At 39.5% G+C, this 19467-nt stretch overlaps 1 protein-coding gene across 1 annotated transcript in view; it reads right to left on the reverse strand.

Annotated features, from left to right (window-relative positions):
- SEL1L (SEL1L adaptor subunit of SYVN1 ubiquitin ligase) overlaps positions 1–19467 on the reverse strand; it is a 53615-nt gene that overhangs the window by 30791 nt on the left and 3357 nt on the right. Inside the window, exons 2-4 of the mRNA XM_058739923.1 lie at positions 17038–17075; positions 15765–15999; positions 797–964 (exon numbers count right to left, since the gene is read on the reverse strand). Of these exons, the coding sequence (XP_058595906.1) occupies positions 797–964; positions 15765–15999; positions 17038–17075 (441 nt within the window). The remainder of the gene's footprint in view (positions 1–796; positions 965–15764; positions 16000–17037; positions 17076–19467) is intronic.

Consider the following 19467-nt stretch of genomic DNA (forward strand, 5'->3'; position numbering starts at 1 on the left):
TTATTTTGCTACTATACTGGAGCATTTTAGCAGAAATCTAGAACTCATCAAGAGACATTTGAATATTTTGTTAGGAATATTTATAGAAATAGAAGAGACTACTTCTTGTAATATAACAACAAAATTTGATGTATTAAACAGGAATACCTAAATCATACTGGCCCACATCTGAAGGTAGACTATATTTGGTGATATCTCTAAGGAATGCCTAAATATTCTATCAGAACCAGTACTTTGAAAATGTTACCTGGTAACAAAGGAGGTATGTTCAAGGTTTTCTGTTGTTCTTTGACAGTTAGAAAGTTTTACCTGAAAACATGGCTTGCCTTTAGAGGCAATACTGACATTAACGTTTCAGGCAGTTAAATACACTGTATCTACCAAATATTCCCTTAGCACAGCACATTCCACTCAAAGTTATTTTAAAAAGGTATTATTTTTCTTCTAAGCGCTATTAATTAACCTTCAACATAATGTTCTGTTTCCGTCATTGCCAAAAAATGTTTTACATTAATTAATTTAGCAGCCTGCCCGAGGGTTTACGGGACAACCTGTGCACACCAACGGAAAATCACCTCTAAATAAAACACGAGTGGGATACACCGCCCAGTGACAGCCTGGAAGTAAGTACACCGCAAGCTTCCTACTCATAAGTCTAGTCTTTAGGACCATAACTATGTCATCAGCACTGACCACTTCTGATCAAGGTGGGAAAAGGATGGCTAGAAAAAGGCTTTAAAAATGTTATGCAAGACCTAGAGCAATGTGGACACGCCTCCTACTGAACACTACTTACTTTCACAAAAGCCCCACTTTTCATCTGCCTTGTAGTCATAGGTTGTAGCACACCATAATCTGCCATCTTCCCTCCCATCTGATGTACATTCATCGTATTCCTTATCCAGGAACAGGAAAGGGAAGTGGCAGGGCTCCCCATGTGCTGTGCCTTCGATGGCGGTCAAAGCTGAAAAGATAAGAAAGAACTCTAAACATGAAGAGCACCTCTGGTATTCATGGATTTAATACTGTGCATTCTAATGATTAGAATCTGAAGACAAAAATACATGATTTGAAATAAATGGGGAACATGAAAGGGTCAGCATCAATTTTCTGTAGGGACGATTTAAGGGTGGGTCAACTTAGTGGACATGGCTGATTGACTACCCAGCTCTGTATCTAGCTTAGAATCTCTGAAGGTCTTGAGAGATGATAACCTTGGAATGTTAAGAGTCTACTGCAAAACTCCCAACTAACTAGTGAGCAAAAAACAAGGCAAATGCAACCAAATTAATTCCACTGTTCAGCACAACTCTTTTTTCTATCTGAATGTTGTAATTCAATTTCTTTAGTAGTATAAAGTTATACAGGTAAAGTTAATCACTCATGTACACCTCTGTGATCCGACAGCATTTTATCAGAGTACTTATCATATGTGCTGAGGTTCTTTCTTTCCATATTCTAGCTTCCACTAGACCCCGAGCTTGTTAAAAGTAAAGACCATATCTCTAATTTGTTCTTAAGCTCTGAGTATCTTCTAGGTGCTGGAAATTATGCCAGGTGCTGGAAACGAGGTGGAGCAGAGGCCTCTGCTATACACAACTTACCGCCTAGCAAGGAAGAGAGACATTAAACAAAAGTATGATCTATGTTATGAAAAGGAAAGCCTCCCCTGTCAGGAACTGAGGTTTATACTGAACTTCATGGATATGTAGGAGACGAGGGTGGATGAACTGCTTCAGGGTGGGGTGGGAGAAGTATTATAGACAGAGAGAACCTTGTGCACTGAGAATCAAATGAAAGACAGCATGGTACAGTAGAAAAATTACAACAAGTTCAGTATGTCAGAACATGCAGTGTGAGTGCCAAGGTGGATGAGAGAAGAGGCTAAAAGCTAAAGTGGCCTGAAGAAGCCAGAGTAGGAAGGCCCTGACAAATCTAATTAAGGAGCCTGGACTTTATCCTGAGAACAATGGAAATTCACTTAAGAGTTTTAAACAGGAGTGACACGCTCATATTTGCATTTTTATTAAGAGAGTGGCAAATGGAATAGAGAGAAACAAGGCTGGATGCAAGGTGACCAGTTTAAAGGTTGTGACAGCAGTCTAATTGAGAGGTAATGGTAATCTGAAGAGGACAATGGAATGAAAGAAGTGGATGTACTCAAGTGATCCAAGGAAGTAGAAACAGTATCACTTACTGACTAGGTAGATGAGAGGGGAGAGGAGTCATGGAACACTCCTAGGTATTAGGCTTCAGGAAGTGAGGAGATGGCTGTCTTCACTAAGAGAACACTAAAGGAGGAGGTTATTGGGTAGGGATGAAACGGATCAGGGGCAAGTTAAGTTTTGATCCTGCTACATTCAAAGTGACTACAAAAAACAAAAACAAGATGTCTTAAGACAACTGGAGAAAGTTCTCCAGTTCCCAGATATACTGGAGGCCAAGAGTATGCATAAGAATGCCAAATGAGAAGTACAGGAGAAGACCAGAGGGCCAGGGTTGAGCCTAGAAGCATACATGGTTAAGTGTGAGTACATGTCAACTTCCACTGGTTGATTTTACATGGAGAATTTAATTAGGCAGCAGAGCTTAGTGATTAAGAGTAGAGATTCTGGAGTTAGAATGCCTGATTCAAATTCTACTGCTTATTAGATGTGCACTTTGAGCAAACTATTTAATTTCTTCATTTATCTGTAAAATTATTTGCAGATAACTGCCTTATCTACAAATAGAGATAATAGTCCTTGCTGCATAGAGTTATTCACAAAGACGAACTGAAATAATACATGTAAAGGACCCATCATGGTGCCTGCCACTTAAGGTAATAAGCATTCAAGAGATGGCAACTGCTATTATTACAGGCACGCCTGCTCTGAAAGGCTAGAAATGTGCTCTCCTTCTTTCCAGGGCAAAGAAGAGTACATATGAAGATACTAATTTGAAAACTATTTTCAGTAAGTTATAAAAGGCAAAATAAGGGGTGCCTGGGTGGCTCAGTGGGTTGAGCATCTGACTTCGGCTCAGGTCATGATCTCACGGTCTGTGAGTTTGAGCCCCGCGTCGGGCTCTGTGCTGACAGCTCAGAGCCTGAAGCCTGCTTCCGATTCTGTGTCTCCGTCTCTCTCTGCCCCTCCCCTGCTCATGCTCTGTCTCTGTCTCAAAAATAAAAACATTAAAAAAGTTCAAAATAAATTTCAAATGGTTTACCGGCAGGTAAATGTCATTCACTATCCTGGTAATTACTACCAGGGACAAATACTTTGACCTGTCCATGTTTATAAGAAATGATCTTTAGTACAGCATATAAGCTGTGCTAAAGTGTCCTTTAGTAACAGCCCTATAGGGGTAACTTTAACTACAGAGTTTGAAAAAGGCACTCCTATGCACTGCTACTAGATTCAAATTTGCTTGAGAAAAATAGTATCTGTAAAACAGTAGTTTGTAAACTTGAATTTCAAATTAAATAATGTAATAGGTTAAAAGAATACTTAATTTTTGCTATGATAATAGAAATTAAAAAAAAATAGCTTGTCCTAAGAATTCTAATTTGTCAAAGCTTTCTAAGGGGTGCAAATATATGAAAGAATTCTCTTTCATGTGATGAAACTATACGCCAGCAAAGAAACTGGAAAGAACCCAAAGGTTTTTGGCAACAAAGGGTTTTAACCCAAGGCTGATTCAGCACTAACTTAAGTAGAAAGAAACCCCAGGGTGCATGTACTTCACCAATTTAGTTAAAGTGAATCTCGGTCTAAATAATGTGTTTATTAGTAAGTAACTAGAAAGAAAATTTGTATGTCTCAGCTACATTCTCTAAGCCAAATCACAACAGGGAATTGCTACTACCTTTTAAACTGGTTGTAAAGTCTTCTAAAAGTTCCTGACTGGGACTTGCTAGTTGTAAGTCAATTATCTCAAGTAGATATTCTTACAATAGCATTATTATTCAGTTAATTTTCTTTCCATGAAGAAATTCTGCAAGAGTTTCAAAGCTGTCATTTAAAAAACTGCCACAAAAACAGTACCAGCTTTAAAAACAATGGTAATCACTGCTCTGGTGCAATGAAGCAGACTGATTATGCAATTTAAGTTAATGATACCAGTAGTCAAACCTGACAAAATGAAAGGGGGAAAAATGTGTCCTTAAGTCAATTCTGCACCTTCCTGTGAAAAATCACATTTTTAGAGGATTCATATTTTGACTCTACAATGATGACACAGTACCACTATCTATTTAAACCCTGACAGTAAGATATTTATGATTTATGTTATATGAAAACTTATGATAATTAACAGACTGCTTTCTATTTAAACTAGTAAGGATTTGCTCTTGCAAAGTCAGTAAAAATCATTCAAGATAGCTAGAAAAAGTTAAAAGTTAAAAAAAAAAAAAAAAAAAAAAAAAAGACAATCCAAACAACAACCCCAAGCCTGAAATCATTCAGCGCTGGCCAGAGTCTGGGTATATGGGAACCTTCATACTGCTGGCAGGAGTATAAATTAGTACAAGCTTTTCATGAGGGACCTTTAGAAATACCTATTAGCATTTAAACGGTCCATACGTTTGGATCCCATTTTTCCACTTCTAGGATGTTTACTTGTAAAAATGCTCCCAATAAGGATGCAAAGAGATATGTGTAAGAGAGTGTTTGTATATAAAGATATAAAACCAACAAGAACTCAAAGGTCTATCAATAGGAGATTGGTTAAATCAGCAACAGTGTGGCCATTACACGAAAACCTGGGCAGCAATACAGATGGAAGGTCACTGGAGAGGAATGTAGATGGAGCAGAGGATCAAAGTCTGGGTGTCAGGGCAATCTTGTATTTGAAGGTCAGGCAGATTCCAGGGAACCAGCAGCCAAGTGAAGAAACTATCTTCAGAGTATGAAAAAATATGTGAGGGGTCAGTAAAATGAGGACCAAGAACTGACCAAGTATCCAGCAATGAGAATGTGACTAGAGCACAGTGGATTGACAGACAGTTCTTGAGGGGATTAGAGCATTCCTGGAGTCAGATGAGAGAATGGGAAGAGAGGAAGAGAATAAAGACAACTCTTCCAAAGAAGAATGTTACAAAGGGGAGTAGGGAAGGAGGGAGGTTGCTAGAAGGGGTTTTGGTTTTTAAAATATAAGCTATTACAGCATGTCTGAATGCTGATGGAAAGAACCCAAGAGAGAGGGAGCAATGAAAGTTCGGCTAGAATGATGCTATATGAACTGAATTAAATGTCCTGGGAATAGCAACACCCAATAGCTTTCCCTCATTTCTAATGGTAAAATCAAAATGAAACCCAAAAAAGTCAACTTCTTGATCCATAAAGATAAAAGCAAAGGATTTAGTTTTGCAAATTTCTCATCTTAGGAGCTTTTACACTGCCAGTAAAGACTGATACTGTATCTATAAGTTTAGATAAGTGCTCTATTAATAAGAAAACTACTTAATCATGCTGCTTGTTTGAAGCTATCTTGCACTTCCAAGCATACAACAGTAAGTAGAATTTTAGTCAAATATATTTGTAGTAGAAAATAGTTGAAATGCAATCACTTAATCTTAAAAAGCTATCAACCATATAGTGTTGAACCATATAGTGTTCATCAATTTTAGTAAACACCAAGATAAAAACTCAACCAACCAACAAACTGAGGGTTGATGGGGCGTGGGAGGGAGGGGAGGGTGGGTGATGGGTATTGAGGAGGGCACCTTTTGGGATGAGCACTGGGTGTTGTATGGAAACCAATTTGACAATAAATCTCATATTAAAAAAAAAACCCAAAAAACTCAACCAACCAACCATCATCGAAAATCCCCAAATTACTAAAATCAAACCCAACTACAGATGATTCAAAGTAAACCCTACTTGAGATAGAGCAAATGGTATAGGCAAAATAAAGAGGTATTTACTGTGGAAATACGGTACAACAATCTCTTAGGGAAATTCCCAATGTTATATAATTTATTATAGAGATTGTTTTCACCCAGTGCTGAGAATTCTAACTACAGCTGAGAAATGACATGTTAATGAAGAAAGGGAGGGAGGAAGGAAGGAAAGAGAAGCAGACTATGCAGGAAGGCCTTATTTTAAGGATTAAAACAATTTTCAGAACAAGAATGAAAGGTAGTAATATGGAAAATGAAAAAACATTAAGAATTCACGAGCTCACTTCTCTCTGTGAGAACTAATTTTAAAGGAGAAAGACAAACAAGCACTGGCCCATGTGCCCAGAAGAAAGTGACAGGCACAATCAGAAACCATACAGAGTGAAACTTGCTCAGGAGAAGCAATTTAAGAAGAGTGAGCTATTTAAGAGTGAGCTTCTCTGAATAATGGCTTTAAAGACAGTTCTTAGAGTTTGAACAGCACCCGGTGGAGTGCTTTTCCACAACGATGGTCTCCTAAAGGAGTTTTCTTGCACAACTAATTTCTTGCACACCTCAACAAAACAAAATAAAACAATGAAATCTTTTCATTAAAGTCACAACCTGCTGTAGGGAATGAACTATGTTTCCTAAGCCATCTATCTTCTGTTACGTCTGATCACTAAATTAAGGTTTTATTCTCAGCCACCCCCATGTGAGTGACAATGAGGTAGAAATGCCATCCTATTACTCAACCAACTTGCTTATTTCAAAGCCCAACTTAAGCATGATTTATCAAGTTTAAACTCAGTTCCTTCTGTGCCATTTGAAATAAAGCAAGATGCTCAACATTTGACTTAATTTTTTCTTTTTTAAGACTATCCGGATAACGTGTTTATTGTTGCAGAGACAATCAAAGCGATAGGAAAGAATACAAAATTAAACAAAAATCACAGTCATCTTTAGCTACCACTGCAAATTCCCTTTTTTCTCCCCAGGTAAACAAACCACGGTTACTAGAAAAGTAGTTCACTTTTCTCTTTCACTTGCAAATATATAGGGGGGAAAAAGTCTTTTCTTTACAAAAGGGACCTGTGATGGTTAACTGTGTCAGCTCACTGGGCCACAGTGCCCAGATATTTGGTCAAAAGTTATTCTGGATGTTTCTATGAAGGTGTTTGTGGAGAGTAACATTTAAATCAGTGGACTCTGAGTAAAGCAGATTACCCTCCATAAGTGGGTGGGTCTCATTCAATTAGTTGAAGGCCTAACAGAATACTGACCTCCCTTGAGCAAGCAAGAGGGAATTCTGCCAGCAGGCAGCCTTTGGTTCCATTTCTCTGGAGAACCCTGATCAATACAAGGATCATACTAAGTGAATTATTTGCCATGTGGCATTTTCACTTTACACTACTATTCTTGCAGGTGGCAGACTGCGGATTGGCTCACTCTTAACCCTTTCCTCACCTTCTGCAGAGCTAGGGATGGTCAAATGATTGTCTTGGTAGTTTTACTAGTGACTCCTAGGGGAGGTTCCTGCCCTTCTGATGCAGGTATCACTTCTTCCTGAGGACCAAGGAAGGTACAGCCTTCTGTAGCCTCCTGAGGTACAGCCACCATCAGTTGTGATCACATGGAACCAACATGAAGATGAAGCTAATCTACTAAGGAGATTGAATAGGAGAGAGAGGAGCTGGAGTCCTCAATGGCATGAGCCCTGAACAGCCTATGGAACCAAAAAACCCTCTGCTTTTGCCACTTTTGAACAGATTTTGTCATTTGCAATAAAAATGTTCTTTTTAAAAACTGCAAATATTCTATAATAGGAAACACCACAATGTAATCACTTCCCCTCTTGATGGCCATTTATTTATTTGTTTACAAAAAACGTTTACTGGGATAATGTGCAAAAAACAGTCACCACAGGGATGGCTGTTTTCCTCTGAAAGGTGGACCCTTGGCTAGAATCAGGGAACTTACATTTTGGGAGGGTTCCCACTACCCTAACTGATAAAAGTGACTCACTGGGCCTAAACTGTACAATGTGGTTTATGCTCAACATCTGTTTTCCTTCTGGGAACCTACAATTTTGGTACAGGCTAGGCCGAGAGTGATTACATGACTAGTCTGCATTAAAAATTCCAAGCACTGGGTCTCTAACCACCTTCCCTGGAAGGTAATATTTCACCTGTGTTGCCACACATGCTCAGGGAATTAAGTACATTCTCTGAGGAGTCCCCTGGAAGACTGCTGGAAACTTGCACCTTGTTTCATTTGGGTTTCGTCTCATGCTGATTTTGGTTTGTATGCCTTCTGCTATAATCACCCAAAGCAGTGAGTACATCTACTTGCTGAGTCCTCCCAGCAAATCATGGAACCCGGGGAAGTCTTGGAGACCCAAGTCAGCTGGCATCAGAAGTAGGATTCGCTATGATGACCCCGACCCACTGAAATACAGTGAAAGCACTGTTTGGGAAAGGAAGGACAGCGGACAGGCTGTGATGAATCTTTGGTGGCCAGGTGGCTACAGGGTCATCCGTGGGGTGCAGCAGCTGAGCTGCTCTCTGTTATGAGACATAAACGTTACCTGTGGAATCTGAAAATGATAGATCCAACTCCAGGGGAGTGAGCTCACTGCTTCTGGCCACAGTGGCTAAAGTGATGCCTTTGGGTTTTATGCTCTCCTCCAAATAGGAGAAAGGGCTCCCAAATTCCCAAAGGTGAACGGGCCAAAAATGTTAAAAGTTTACAGTGCTCTCTCCTCCAGGTGGGGTGGAGGGGCAGGATGGGGGGGTGGGGGGCAAGAGGAAATAAAACCAGGTCCTAGGGCTGGAGCAAAACTTCAGAGAAACCAGAAAGAAAAGGGAGGGAGGGAGAGCCCAAGCAGTTTTTTGTTTTTTTTTTTTTTTTTTTTTCCCAGTCTAGCTGCTGCTGCAGTAGCCTCCCCTACTCCCCTTCCTCCCCTGCGTTCCAGCCTCCAGCCAGGATCTTCCCTGGCAGCTGTGACGTTAACATGAAAATGCCGAATTTATTTCTTGGCAGTTCAAGTAAATTTGCAACAAGGTAAAAAAAAGAAAAGGAATTTCTTTGGTAGCTTTGTATTTCGTGGCTATCACAGCTGGATGCATGATATAAATTGACATATAATGTTTAATACTTATAATTCCATACATGCCTGAGGAATCATCTTGATCAGGAGAAGCTGCAAAAAAGAAATGTGTTAGTGGGACACAACTTCCTTGCTTTTTGCCACCAGTGGGCGGGTTGGAATTTAAACTCCTTTGAGTATTGGAAACGGAACAAGTCTCTGTAATTGCTGGGTTTTGCTATGGAAGATTCGGATGTTTGCTTAGTGAAGCCCCTATAAACAGGGAGACAGTAAGAAAGAGGTGATCTACAGATACACACTTTTAAAGTTCTAAAGAACAGGTTTTAGCTGGCTACTGAGGGCTTGTGAAAGCAGAGGTCAGACCTTAGAGCCTGAAATGCGTGCCTGTGGGGATGGGGGTGGGGGAGAGAGGGGAGAGGGAGAGAGAGAAAGGGAGGGAACTCAAAGGGTGACAACACAAAAGGTGTAGCAGTCACTTTGCATGTCACTTAGAATTTCTGGCCCTGCAGCATCTAGCCTTTGCTGCAGAAAAAAAAGCCTTTGGCTTTTAAAAAATCCTGAATTCACAGATCCTAGTTGCCTGGACTTGATTCTAAGCTCAAACCTGATGCTATCTGGGACAGGCTTCCAGCTTCAGTGTGAGCTGGACTGAACTGAAAACAGGAATAGGCTCAATAAACAGAGCTCGGATTCTGTGACCTCTGTACCTTAGGCCACCTTTCTGTGGGTCCCCACATTGTGAGAAAATCGTGAATGCTTGGGTCACATACAAATGCTCACAGGAAAGGAATTGTTCTTCGATGGGACTACCTGAAATCAAGCTGCTGACTGGCTGCATATTTAACTTGTGACTATTGCCCCAAGCTGTAATTTGTGAGAGGGTACATGGCAGGAACTATGACCCTCTATTCACTCCTTACAGGTTGAGTGGACTCCAGGCATGTCTTAATTGTGTCTGGCTCTCCTGATAAGCTGCCATCTCCAACAAGGACTGATTACGTGACCGCTTCCCTCACCTCTCCTGTGCACACACCTTAGTGCAATCTGATTATTCATTGCAGCTGTCCTCAGAGAAGGGTTGATCTTTTCTAGGCTGCTTACTGGTTATGTGATCAGGGCAAAAGGGGTGGGAAATTATGTAAACCTCTAAAACTTGTGAGAATTATGAAATTTTTTGAAAATTCAAGATTTTGTCCTGACTGATTTTTGAACATGGTGGTTTTCTGGCTCAGCTCTATAAAAATGCTCTTCTGAGAAGATGTTCTGCCCCTCTTACACAGAACCCCTCCAAGTGAAAGGTATGGATGAGACTAGGGGATGACTAAGAAAATACAAAATTATGACTGCTGAATGGAAACACTGATTTTGAAACAACAAGGAAAATCAACTGAAACTCCTGCACTTGGAGAGGCATGAGTGAGGGGAGAAGGCATGATGATGTTTGTTTTTTGAAACTATTTCTGGAAGCTTCTTCCCCCTCCTTGCACCATTCCAAGCTGTTTAGAGTGCTTTGCATTCAGAGTGCTGAGCCTGTGCTCCTATCTGACAGGGTTGACCATGAGGTAGCAGGAGGCGGCCGGGCCCTTGCACCTGCCATGCAGAAAACTTCCAGCTGTTGTCCCCACTCATGAGGTGGATGCACTGGTCTCACTCTCATGGACAACAAAACTGTTTGGAGCTGACTGGTAGTGCCTCTGAAACTAAAGACTGAGCTAAATGACTTGGACTGCTGGAAACCCCAGGACAAGATGCCCATGGTAGGAGGCCACATCATAGTGCCTAACATATGCCCTGCTTGGGGTGCCCCAATGATGGTAAACTCTTTGTTTGCAGGGTTACTACACATGCCCTCTGGGACTATATTTCTGTATGTGCACCCTGACTATCACGACACTGCCTCAGCTAAAACTTACTGGCCAGTTGTGCTGGGCCTGAATTGATGCTTAAGGCCAGGTAAAAAGGGTTAATACAGATATTTAAGGGGGAAGCCACCTGGCTAAGGCAGGCCTTTATGATTAATGGGATTTGTTGACTGGCTGAGTCCAGGACCCATGAAGGGCATAATTGAAACCAATACTGCAGACTGTTCTCACTCTGTTGTCTGGGTCTCACTGAGAGTAACTTTGCTGTAAAGCCAAGACAGCTAATGACCAAGGGGGTAGACTATGCAGAGAAGAGTTCACACAGCAGGTTTTAACTTCTGTCCTTGAAAAGACCTGCTTATAAGGTTAGCCCTTGGCTGGTGTCTGGGAACTTAAGATTTTGGAAGGGTTCCCGCTACCCTGTTAGGAGTGACTCATCCCAACTGTACAAACAATATGGTTTATGGTGAACACCTGCTTTCCTTCCACGAGTCTGCAGTTTTGGTATGTGCTAGGTACAGAGTGCCCACATGACCACCCTCCTAAAACAACTCTAGGTATAGGTCTCTAATGAGTGTCCCTGGTAGACAGCATGTCACCCATATTGCCACAACTTGTTGCTGGAGAAATTAAACACGTTTTGTGTGACTCCCCAGGGAGAGGACCATAGGAAGCTTGCATCCAGTTTTTCCCCAGGCTTCACCTATGCATATTTCTCTTTATTGTGTTTTGTGTTCTTTTGCTGTGATAAACCATAGCTATAAATATGACTACATGCTCAGTCCTATGAGTCTCATGGAAAATCATCGAGCCTGGAGGTGTGGTCCTGGGGATCCCAGAGACAGTTGGAACTAAGTGTAAAATATTCAACAAGAAGGCAAGTATGGCTGGAATCATGTGAGTGAAGGGAAGTGGCAGAAGATAAAGTCAGAGAGATAGTAGGGGCTTGATCATGGAAGGCCTTATTTGGACTTTATTCTGAATGTGATAGGAAGCCACTGGAGGCTCTGAACAGGAAGGAAAACTGGTCTGGTTGCTGTTAGAGAACTGACATAAGGGGGAAAGCAGGGACACGAGGCAGGAAGTTCTTACAGACATAAGACTCTTCAACTATCCTTGGGTGGTTCAGATCCACTTCAGAAAGGAGAAACTTAAGTTCTTCTTTAAGGATGAGTAGAAATAGGATAAATTTGGGCAAGGGGGTGAGGAAGGTAGTCCAAGCAGCAGGAAGAACTTGTACAAAGACCTAGAGGCATAAACAGCACGGTGTATCTGAAGAATGGTAATGGATTTGATATCACTGAAAGAGGGTCTGGGGCAGAGCCACAGAGATGAAGTCACAGAAGCCAGCAGGCATGCTGCATGTGGAAGATTTTGGGAATCATGCCAAGGGGCTTATGTGTCATCTCACGGGCAAACGGGGAGATACTGCAGGGTTGTAAACAGGGGAGTTACGGATCAAATTTGGGTTTTAGGAAGATCAATATGGCAGAGATGTGGATGAGAGAACAAAGGAAGCAAGTCTAAAAGTAAATATCATAGTACCCAGTTCTAATGTAGTTGGGACTGCACACAAAACCATGCATATATAATTTATGTTATACATAAACAGAGAGGTGACATGATCAAATCATGTTAGAAACATGCTGACAAAAGACTTCCGGCAAGCACACTAAAGGTATTTCCTACCAGGCGGGTCCTTCCTACCTATGGAATGCTTTAGCAGTATGCATGTGGTATGTCTACACTGCTCACTGTACATAAACCTGGGATGTATATATTTATGAGGAATGACTTCCTAGAAAATATCACACAAGCTATGCAGTTATCACAGAATAAACTGGAGATGTTTCATAATGGAAATAGCCCCATTCATGGACGTAACATTCCATATGCATCACTCAGAGGCTTCATACGTTAAAATCCAGGCCAGAGTGCATCCTAGTTGAGGCAAGCAGTAGCTGGCAGCAGCCCTGGCAGTCACAGACTTCTCGACACTTCACCTGTGTCTTGTGATAATTGTATCTTTGAACATATTAGTCAGGTTTGGTGCTGGGTAAGATCTCTCATTCGTTGGAGTCCAATATACCAATCTGACCCATTGGGTTTTCTCACGATATTTAACTTGAAAAGGAAGCATCAGGATGAATGATGTATTTCCTAAACATACCCACCAAAAAGGGCTATCAGTACTGACAACTAAGTTGCAGTGCATGTCCCTGCTGCCTAGATTGTAGTGTCTAAATACAATTTCCACTAACAGGAATCTGGTTTGTGTGTGTGTGGTGGGGGGGGGGGGGATGGCTGATTCATTTCTGGGTTAGGAAATGTAAAAAGATAATTTAAGACATCCTACGCTGCCTGAAAAGAAAAAATGTTTAAAAGTTACCTACAATTAGTCAAAAGAACAAAGGAATGAACTTAAAGGAACTCTAAACAGGCACAACTGGGGTCATGTGAGCAATGAAGAAGGGTGACTGCAATAGCGTGAAGCACCAACATGTGAAACCCACAAATCTGTAATGATGCTCAGAAGCAAAGCAAAAGCAAAGCAAATAAAAACAAACAAACAAAAAAATGTACTCATTGGCCTCCTTTGGAGGTTGCTAGGGCACCAAGTTATTATTTGAAAATACTTCAAGGGAAAAACTCGAGCATTTATCCTGCTTATAAGGACTATATTTCAGGGTAACCAAATAGTTGATGAGGGAAAGTTTTTCTTTATAAAAGAATCCCAGATAACAAATGCAGGTGGAATTGCATGTTAGAAAGCCATCACTTTGCAATTCTTAGTGAAATCCAGACAACAAACAAAATGGTTGCCAAAACCTCTAGGTGAAATATCTGTGAGGAATTTTTGCATGGCTGGATCAGGCTGACACCACCCAGCTTCATTGATTCATCACCAGAAGTGGGACAATCAGATACTATATGCAATGCAATGTAAAAGGAAGTACACAATACGCTATGAGATATTCTCAATAAAAAACCAGAGCTGAATCTACCCAAGCCTGTAGAGCTAACTCCCAGTTTACAGACTAGACAACAGACAGTGGAACACGTTAAATTATATTACAAGGATATGACCAACTAGATCCAGAATGTGGGAAACTGTATAGCACAAAGGACATTATTTCTCTAACAAGTAAAATGAAATAAAAAACAAGGGAGAGAGAATTGTTATAGGTTAAGAGAAACCTATGATCTTAGTTTGGATACTCATTCAAACAAATCACTTCTAAGAAGATATTTGAAACATCTGGGAAAACGGAGAGCCTGGGGATTGAGTGATTAAGGAACAACAGCTAATTTTGTGGGTGTTCTAATACTTTTGTGGTTTTGTTGGAAAAAAAAAAGTCATACTTTGAGAGATACATACATAGGTGAAATAACATGTGGAATTTGCTGTAAATACTCTAGGAAAGAAAAGAGTTAATGCGTGTGGGGTGGCAGAGACACAACAAGAATGGGATTGTAGAGGGCCACTGACTCTGGGAGATGGGTACAGGGGCCCATTACATCCTCTACTTTTGTGCATGTTTCAAAGTCTCCCTTATAAAACATAAAAAAGAATGAATTAAGCTATAGTATTTGGCAAAAACTTAAAAATGGTAATACACACTGGCTGAGGTGCAAGAAAAGGAGCAGTTTCAAAGGAAGTAAACAATTACTTTTCCTAAGAACAATTTAACAGTATGTATCGAATGTCTTTTAAAATTTTATATTTAGTCAAGCATATTTAAAAAACTAATTCTCTGAAAATTTTCATAGATGTGCACAAGTATACATCTAAAATGGTCACCCAACAAAAAGCATTGTAAACAACCTATTTCCAACTTATGACATGTCAATTTTTTTTTTTAAGTTTTATTTATTTAAGTAAATACCCAGCGCGGGGCTCAGATTCAGGATCCCAAGATCAAGAGACGCATGCGCTTCTGACTGAGCCAGCCAGGCACCCCTACGTGTAAAATTTTTTATAGTCATTAACCATCACATTGTAAAAGAATACTAAATGATAAAGGAAATTGTTCAAGATAAACTGTTAAGGCACAAAATATAGGCTATAAAATAGAATATACATTTTGTCCCATTTTAGTCTTCTGAAAACTATGCATTTAGAAAAGATCCTGAGTTTTCTCCATAATGTTAACAGCTGTTATGTCTGTCTAGTTGATGGAATTAAGATGCTTTTAATTTTTTTACACAGTTTTTCTATTTGCAAGTATGGGTATTTATAATAAAGAAATTGTATTTTTGAAAGGTCAAATCTGGATCAATTTCTAAAAGTAGCTAGTAATGGAAATAATAAGTGAGTATGGTACTGATATCTGAAATAATAAACTAAATGACAGGAGGCTGATGGGACAGGGCAGAGTGGATTCATTAACAATTAATTTTAGAAGGATAGGTATTTAGCACACTCTATTGTGAGAAACAGCAAGTTGTAAATTTAAAAACAGAGGGTGTCAAGAAGGTTAAAGTTACAAAAGAATTAAAGTGTATGTGAGCTTCAGTTAGAGGAATAAACACCTACATCGATTTCCTAGGGTGACAGGGAAGGTTATTGTAGCAAAAATCTTAACACAATTCTGAAAATAACCAGAACAGCATATTAGACAATCTTTCTTGAGTTTCTATTTTGTGTACCATGCAGACAGATAATTATATACTGGAGTGCAAAAAGAAATGTTAGGATATTACTGTAATACAAACACAATTCTCATCATCAAATTCAGCTTATGTAACGGGTCAAATCCATTAAATGAATAACTTTGACATATAAAAATCTAGAAAATCCTATACTACCACACTTCATATATTATATATGGTTCAAAATTAGAAACCAGACATTTGCATCTTTCTACACTGGTTTAAATTTTAGTTGTCTCCTTCCTAAATCAGGCAAAAGCAAAGAAAATGCCCAGACTACCTTGTTTCCGTACTTTTGATGGTTCTTCGTAGTCCTGGTTTTCTGGATTTGGAGATTCTATAAAGCTGATTTCTTCTGTGACACTTTCCGCTTCTTGACTCCTGAGGCTGTCTTCCTCTTCTTGAATAGGTGATTCTAATTCTGATTCTTCTGAATCAAGAAAGATCTGACCAGCGACTACTCTGCCTGCTGTGCTGTGGTCCTTTACCGACGACTCATCTGATGGCAAAGGGGTCTGAGAATGTAAAGTATTTTTAGTTTCCAACCTAATTTGACCACTACTTTTATTAATCCAGATACATCTCCTTCAGCTGTGAAGGAGCTGGTCGTCTCTCTAAACTCTGAATACATACCACTGTGGTATGTATTCATCACATGCCTTCATCACTTGCCTAACCTGACTCTTCCAATTTCAACTTAAATGTTACTTCCCCCCAGGAAGCCTTCCTTACTTCCTGAAGTCTGGATTAGGGTCTTTCCCTATAAGTTCCCAACATCTCTTATACTTCCCCTTATGCTAGCCCTGTACTACAACTTTCTGATTCTTATCTGTGTTTCCTCAAATCTAGAGATCAGAGATCATAACTGAATGGTTTCCTTGGATACATAATAATCAGCCTTATTCACTCAATCAACCAATTTAGCTCAACAGATGCATAAAAATTGATATATAAGTGGAAACAAATGGCAGAGGTTAAGCCTTCAAAATTAAAAAAAACTTAAAAAAAACAGAAATAAAATCAATCTCTCATTAGGCAGGAAAAGTGTTACTGTCCTGGGGCGCCTGGGTGGCTCAGTCGATTAAGCGTTCGACTTCGGCTCTGGTCATGATCTCACGGTCCGTGAGTTTGAGCCCCGCGTCGGGCTCTGTGCTGACAGCTCAGAGCCTGGAGCCTGTTTCAGATTCTGTGTCTCCCTCTCTCTCTGACCTTCCCCCATTCATGCTCTGTCTCTCTCTGTCTCAAAAATAAATAAACGTTAAAAAAAAAAATGTTACTGCCTTCAGGCTCTTACACAGCACATTTAAGTTAAAATTAAACCTAATAACCAACACTGTGAATGAAAACACAGTATTTATTACTCTCCTTCCTACAGGTCAGTGATTCCTACCTTCCCCCCCTCCGGAAGAACTAGTACATTGAATATCAGCTATGTTTTTCTTAACCCAATTCTATGCTCAAAAGATGCAGATTTCATATCCTTTTTAAGATACATGAATCCATACTTTTAAATTGGGCATTAAATACTGGTCAATGCAAATTTTAGTACACACCTTGGAATCTAAGGATTCATCTTGACTGCCTTCCTCATCTGTAAAGAAATTTTAAGACAATTTTAGTCATCCTTCTTGCTGGAAAATTGCAGATATTATTAAAGCACTTAATAAGTACAACAAATAATAATCAGATACTTGATAAATACACCTAGAATTACCTAAAAATTGCTTGTGTTCAGCAACTGCTCAGAAAATACTAGGTGAAAGCAAAACAAGGGGCTGGCTGGAGTAGTCCTTCTTCTCTCCCCGGGCACAACGGCAGCTCCATCTATTATACAGGCAGGAAGGCCAGCTACCACTACCACCACCAAAACCAGACACTTCTGCACATAACCATCCAATTCTTCTGCACATATTAAGTCTACTACTAAGAATGTGTTACTAAATTTATAAAAATCAATCTCTGATTTTGTGGTTCAGGATACCACCTATTATTTTCCTCTGATCAGAATCTGGAATTACATAGCTTATCTTAGTACTGATTAGCATCTTACTGTTCACTATGACTACTAAAGATGGACACTAAGAATTATTATTATGTGAGTGTACAATTGCCAGACTAAGATATTTAGGATTTGTGTTCTACTCTATTCGGGATATAACCAGATACAAATAAAAAGTAGCATCAAACCATCATGTTTCTTATTAAGAAATTAAGATCTCTTATTAAATAAACAATGAATCCAGACCCTGGTTACACCTTTCTTCCAAACTCCTATCTGCTGCTTTGGCTTTGTCCAATTATGTTAACCTTCCTTCTATTACTCCTTTTGTGCTTTCCTATAACTTCTATTCTGGCAACTTGTCATTCTTTTTTCTGATCTTATACAAACACATTCAACAACCCAGTGTCCATATGCATGTGTTTGATCTTTGTATTCCTGGCCAGTTTAAAAACAACTGCCACATGACCTCTAAGATGCCTTCTTAGTCTTAAAATTACCTGATTTTATCCAGGAGTGAGCTTCAGTATTGCCTGCTCTGTAAGTTATATGGGAAATTAACCAGCAGACAAAATGCTATAAAACCATGTGCTTTTTACCAGGAAATTTGGTGTTCTGGTTGTCATTTATCTTTACTTCATATGGTTACACCCTAAATATTATTCATAACTTGCAACTCTTTCAAGCCTAACAAAAACATGCTTTGGGGTTTGTATTATCAAAGTAGTGAGCTAACTTTAAGAAGTATAAGCAACTCATTATGTACAAAATACACAACACTATTTCACAGTATTTCTCTTGAATATTTGAGAAAACTAGTCTACTGCTGAGGTTTTGCCATATAAGAAAAGTGCTGTCAATTCACATACTTAAACCATAGCTACTTCCACATTAACTACTTTTAGACTGCCTTCCAAATATGTTTTTTTTCTGATGAGTGGGGAAGAGGAAGGTATAGCATGCATTAGTCCCATAGTGCCCATAACATTTAGGTAGTGATGCCAGTTAATGAACAATCATCCTTCATGCTAACTTCTTCACAAGTTTTACCCAAAGCCCAAGTTTTAACATACAGTTCAAATTCCATTCTCAGCAAATCTTGGATAAAGGAAAAAAAAAATCATCTTCATTATATATCAAAGTTGTATGTATGGGGGCATCTGGGTGGCTCAGTGGATTAAGCATCTGACTTTGGTTCAGGGCATGATCTCACGGTTTGCGGGTTCGAGCCCCACATCAGGCTCTGGGCTGACAAGTCAGAGCCTGGAGCCTGCTTTGGATTCTGTGTCTCCCTCTGTCTCTGCCCCTTCCCTGCTCATGCTCTGTCTCCTTCTCCCTCTCTCTCTCTCTCTCTCTCTCTCTCAAAAATAAACATAAAAAAAAAAAAGGTTGTATGTATGGATGTGTTTAATCACAAACATTAACTAATATATCAAGAGCAGTCATTAAATGCACAGATATATACAGTATATACCTACATACTGAAACTTAGATGAGCTGGAACTCTTAAATTACTGATCACTAAATCATGAAATTTAGCACCTTCTCAACACAGGTCACATACGTAGCTAATACGTATATAATACAGACACCTATAAATAAATTTTAAGATATGTACATTTGAGACACTACAAGCTATTAGACGTTTGACTGGCAAAATGTGTTTCTGAACTCCAAGAGACATGGAAACTTGTGACATCAGGGTTATTTCACGTGAATTGCATCATGCTTCTCTCTCTTCTCTCTTCAAACTAGGAATATATACTAAGGTTACTGGTAAATAAGAGAACTCACTCTCATTTACTAAACTGGGAAAGACTACTCCAGATGGAAGTCTTAAGGCATAAGCTATTTTCTCTTTCAAACTGCTATATCCATTCACATAACACTTTTATAGAAGTTGCTTATAATCTAGAAACTTCTCATATATAGCAGTCAGGTAACAATTAAAGACACTGAAGTTATGCATAAATAAAAAGAAAAT

This window comes from Neofelis nebulosa, chromosome 7 (genome assembly GCF_028018385.1).
Source record: "Neofelis nebulosa isolate mNeoNeb1 chromosome 7, mNeoNeb1.pri, whole genome shotgun sequence".
Taxonomy (NCBI): domain Eukaryota; kingdom Metazoa; phylum Chordata; class Mammalia; order Carnivora; family Felidae; genus Neofelis; species Neofelis nebulosa.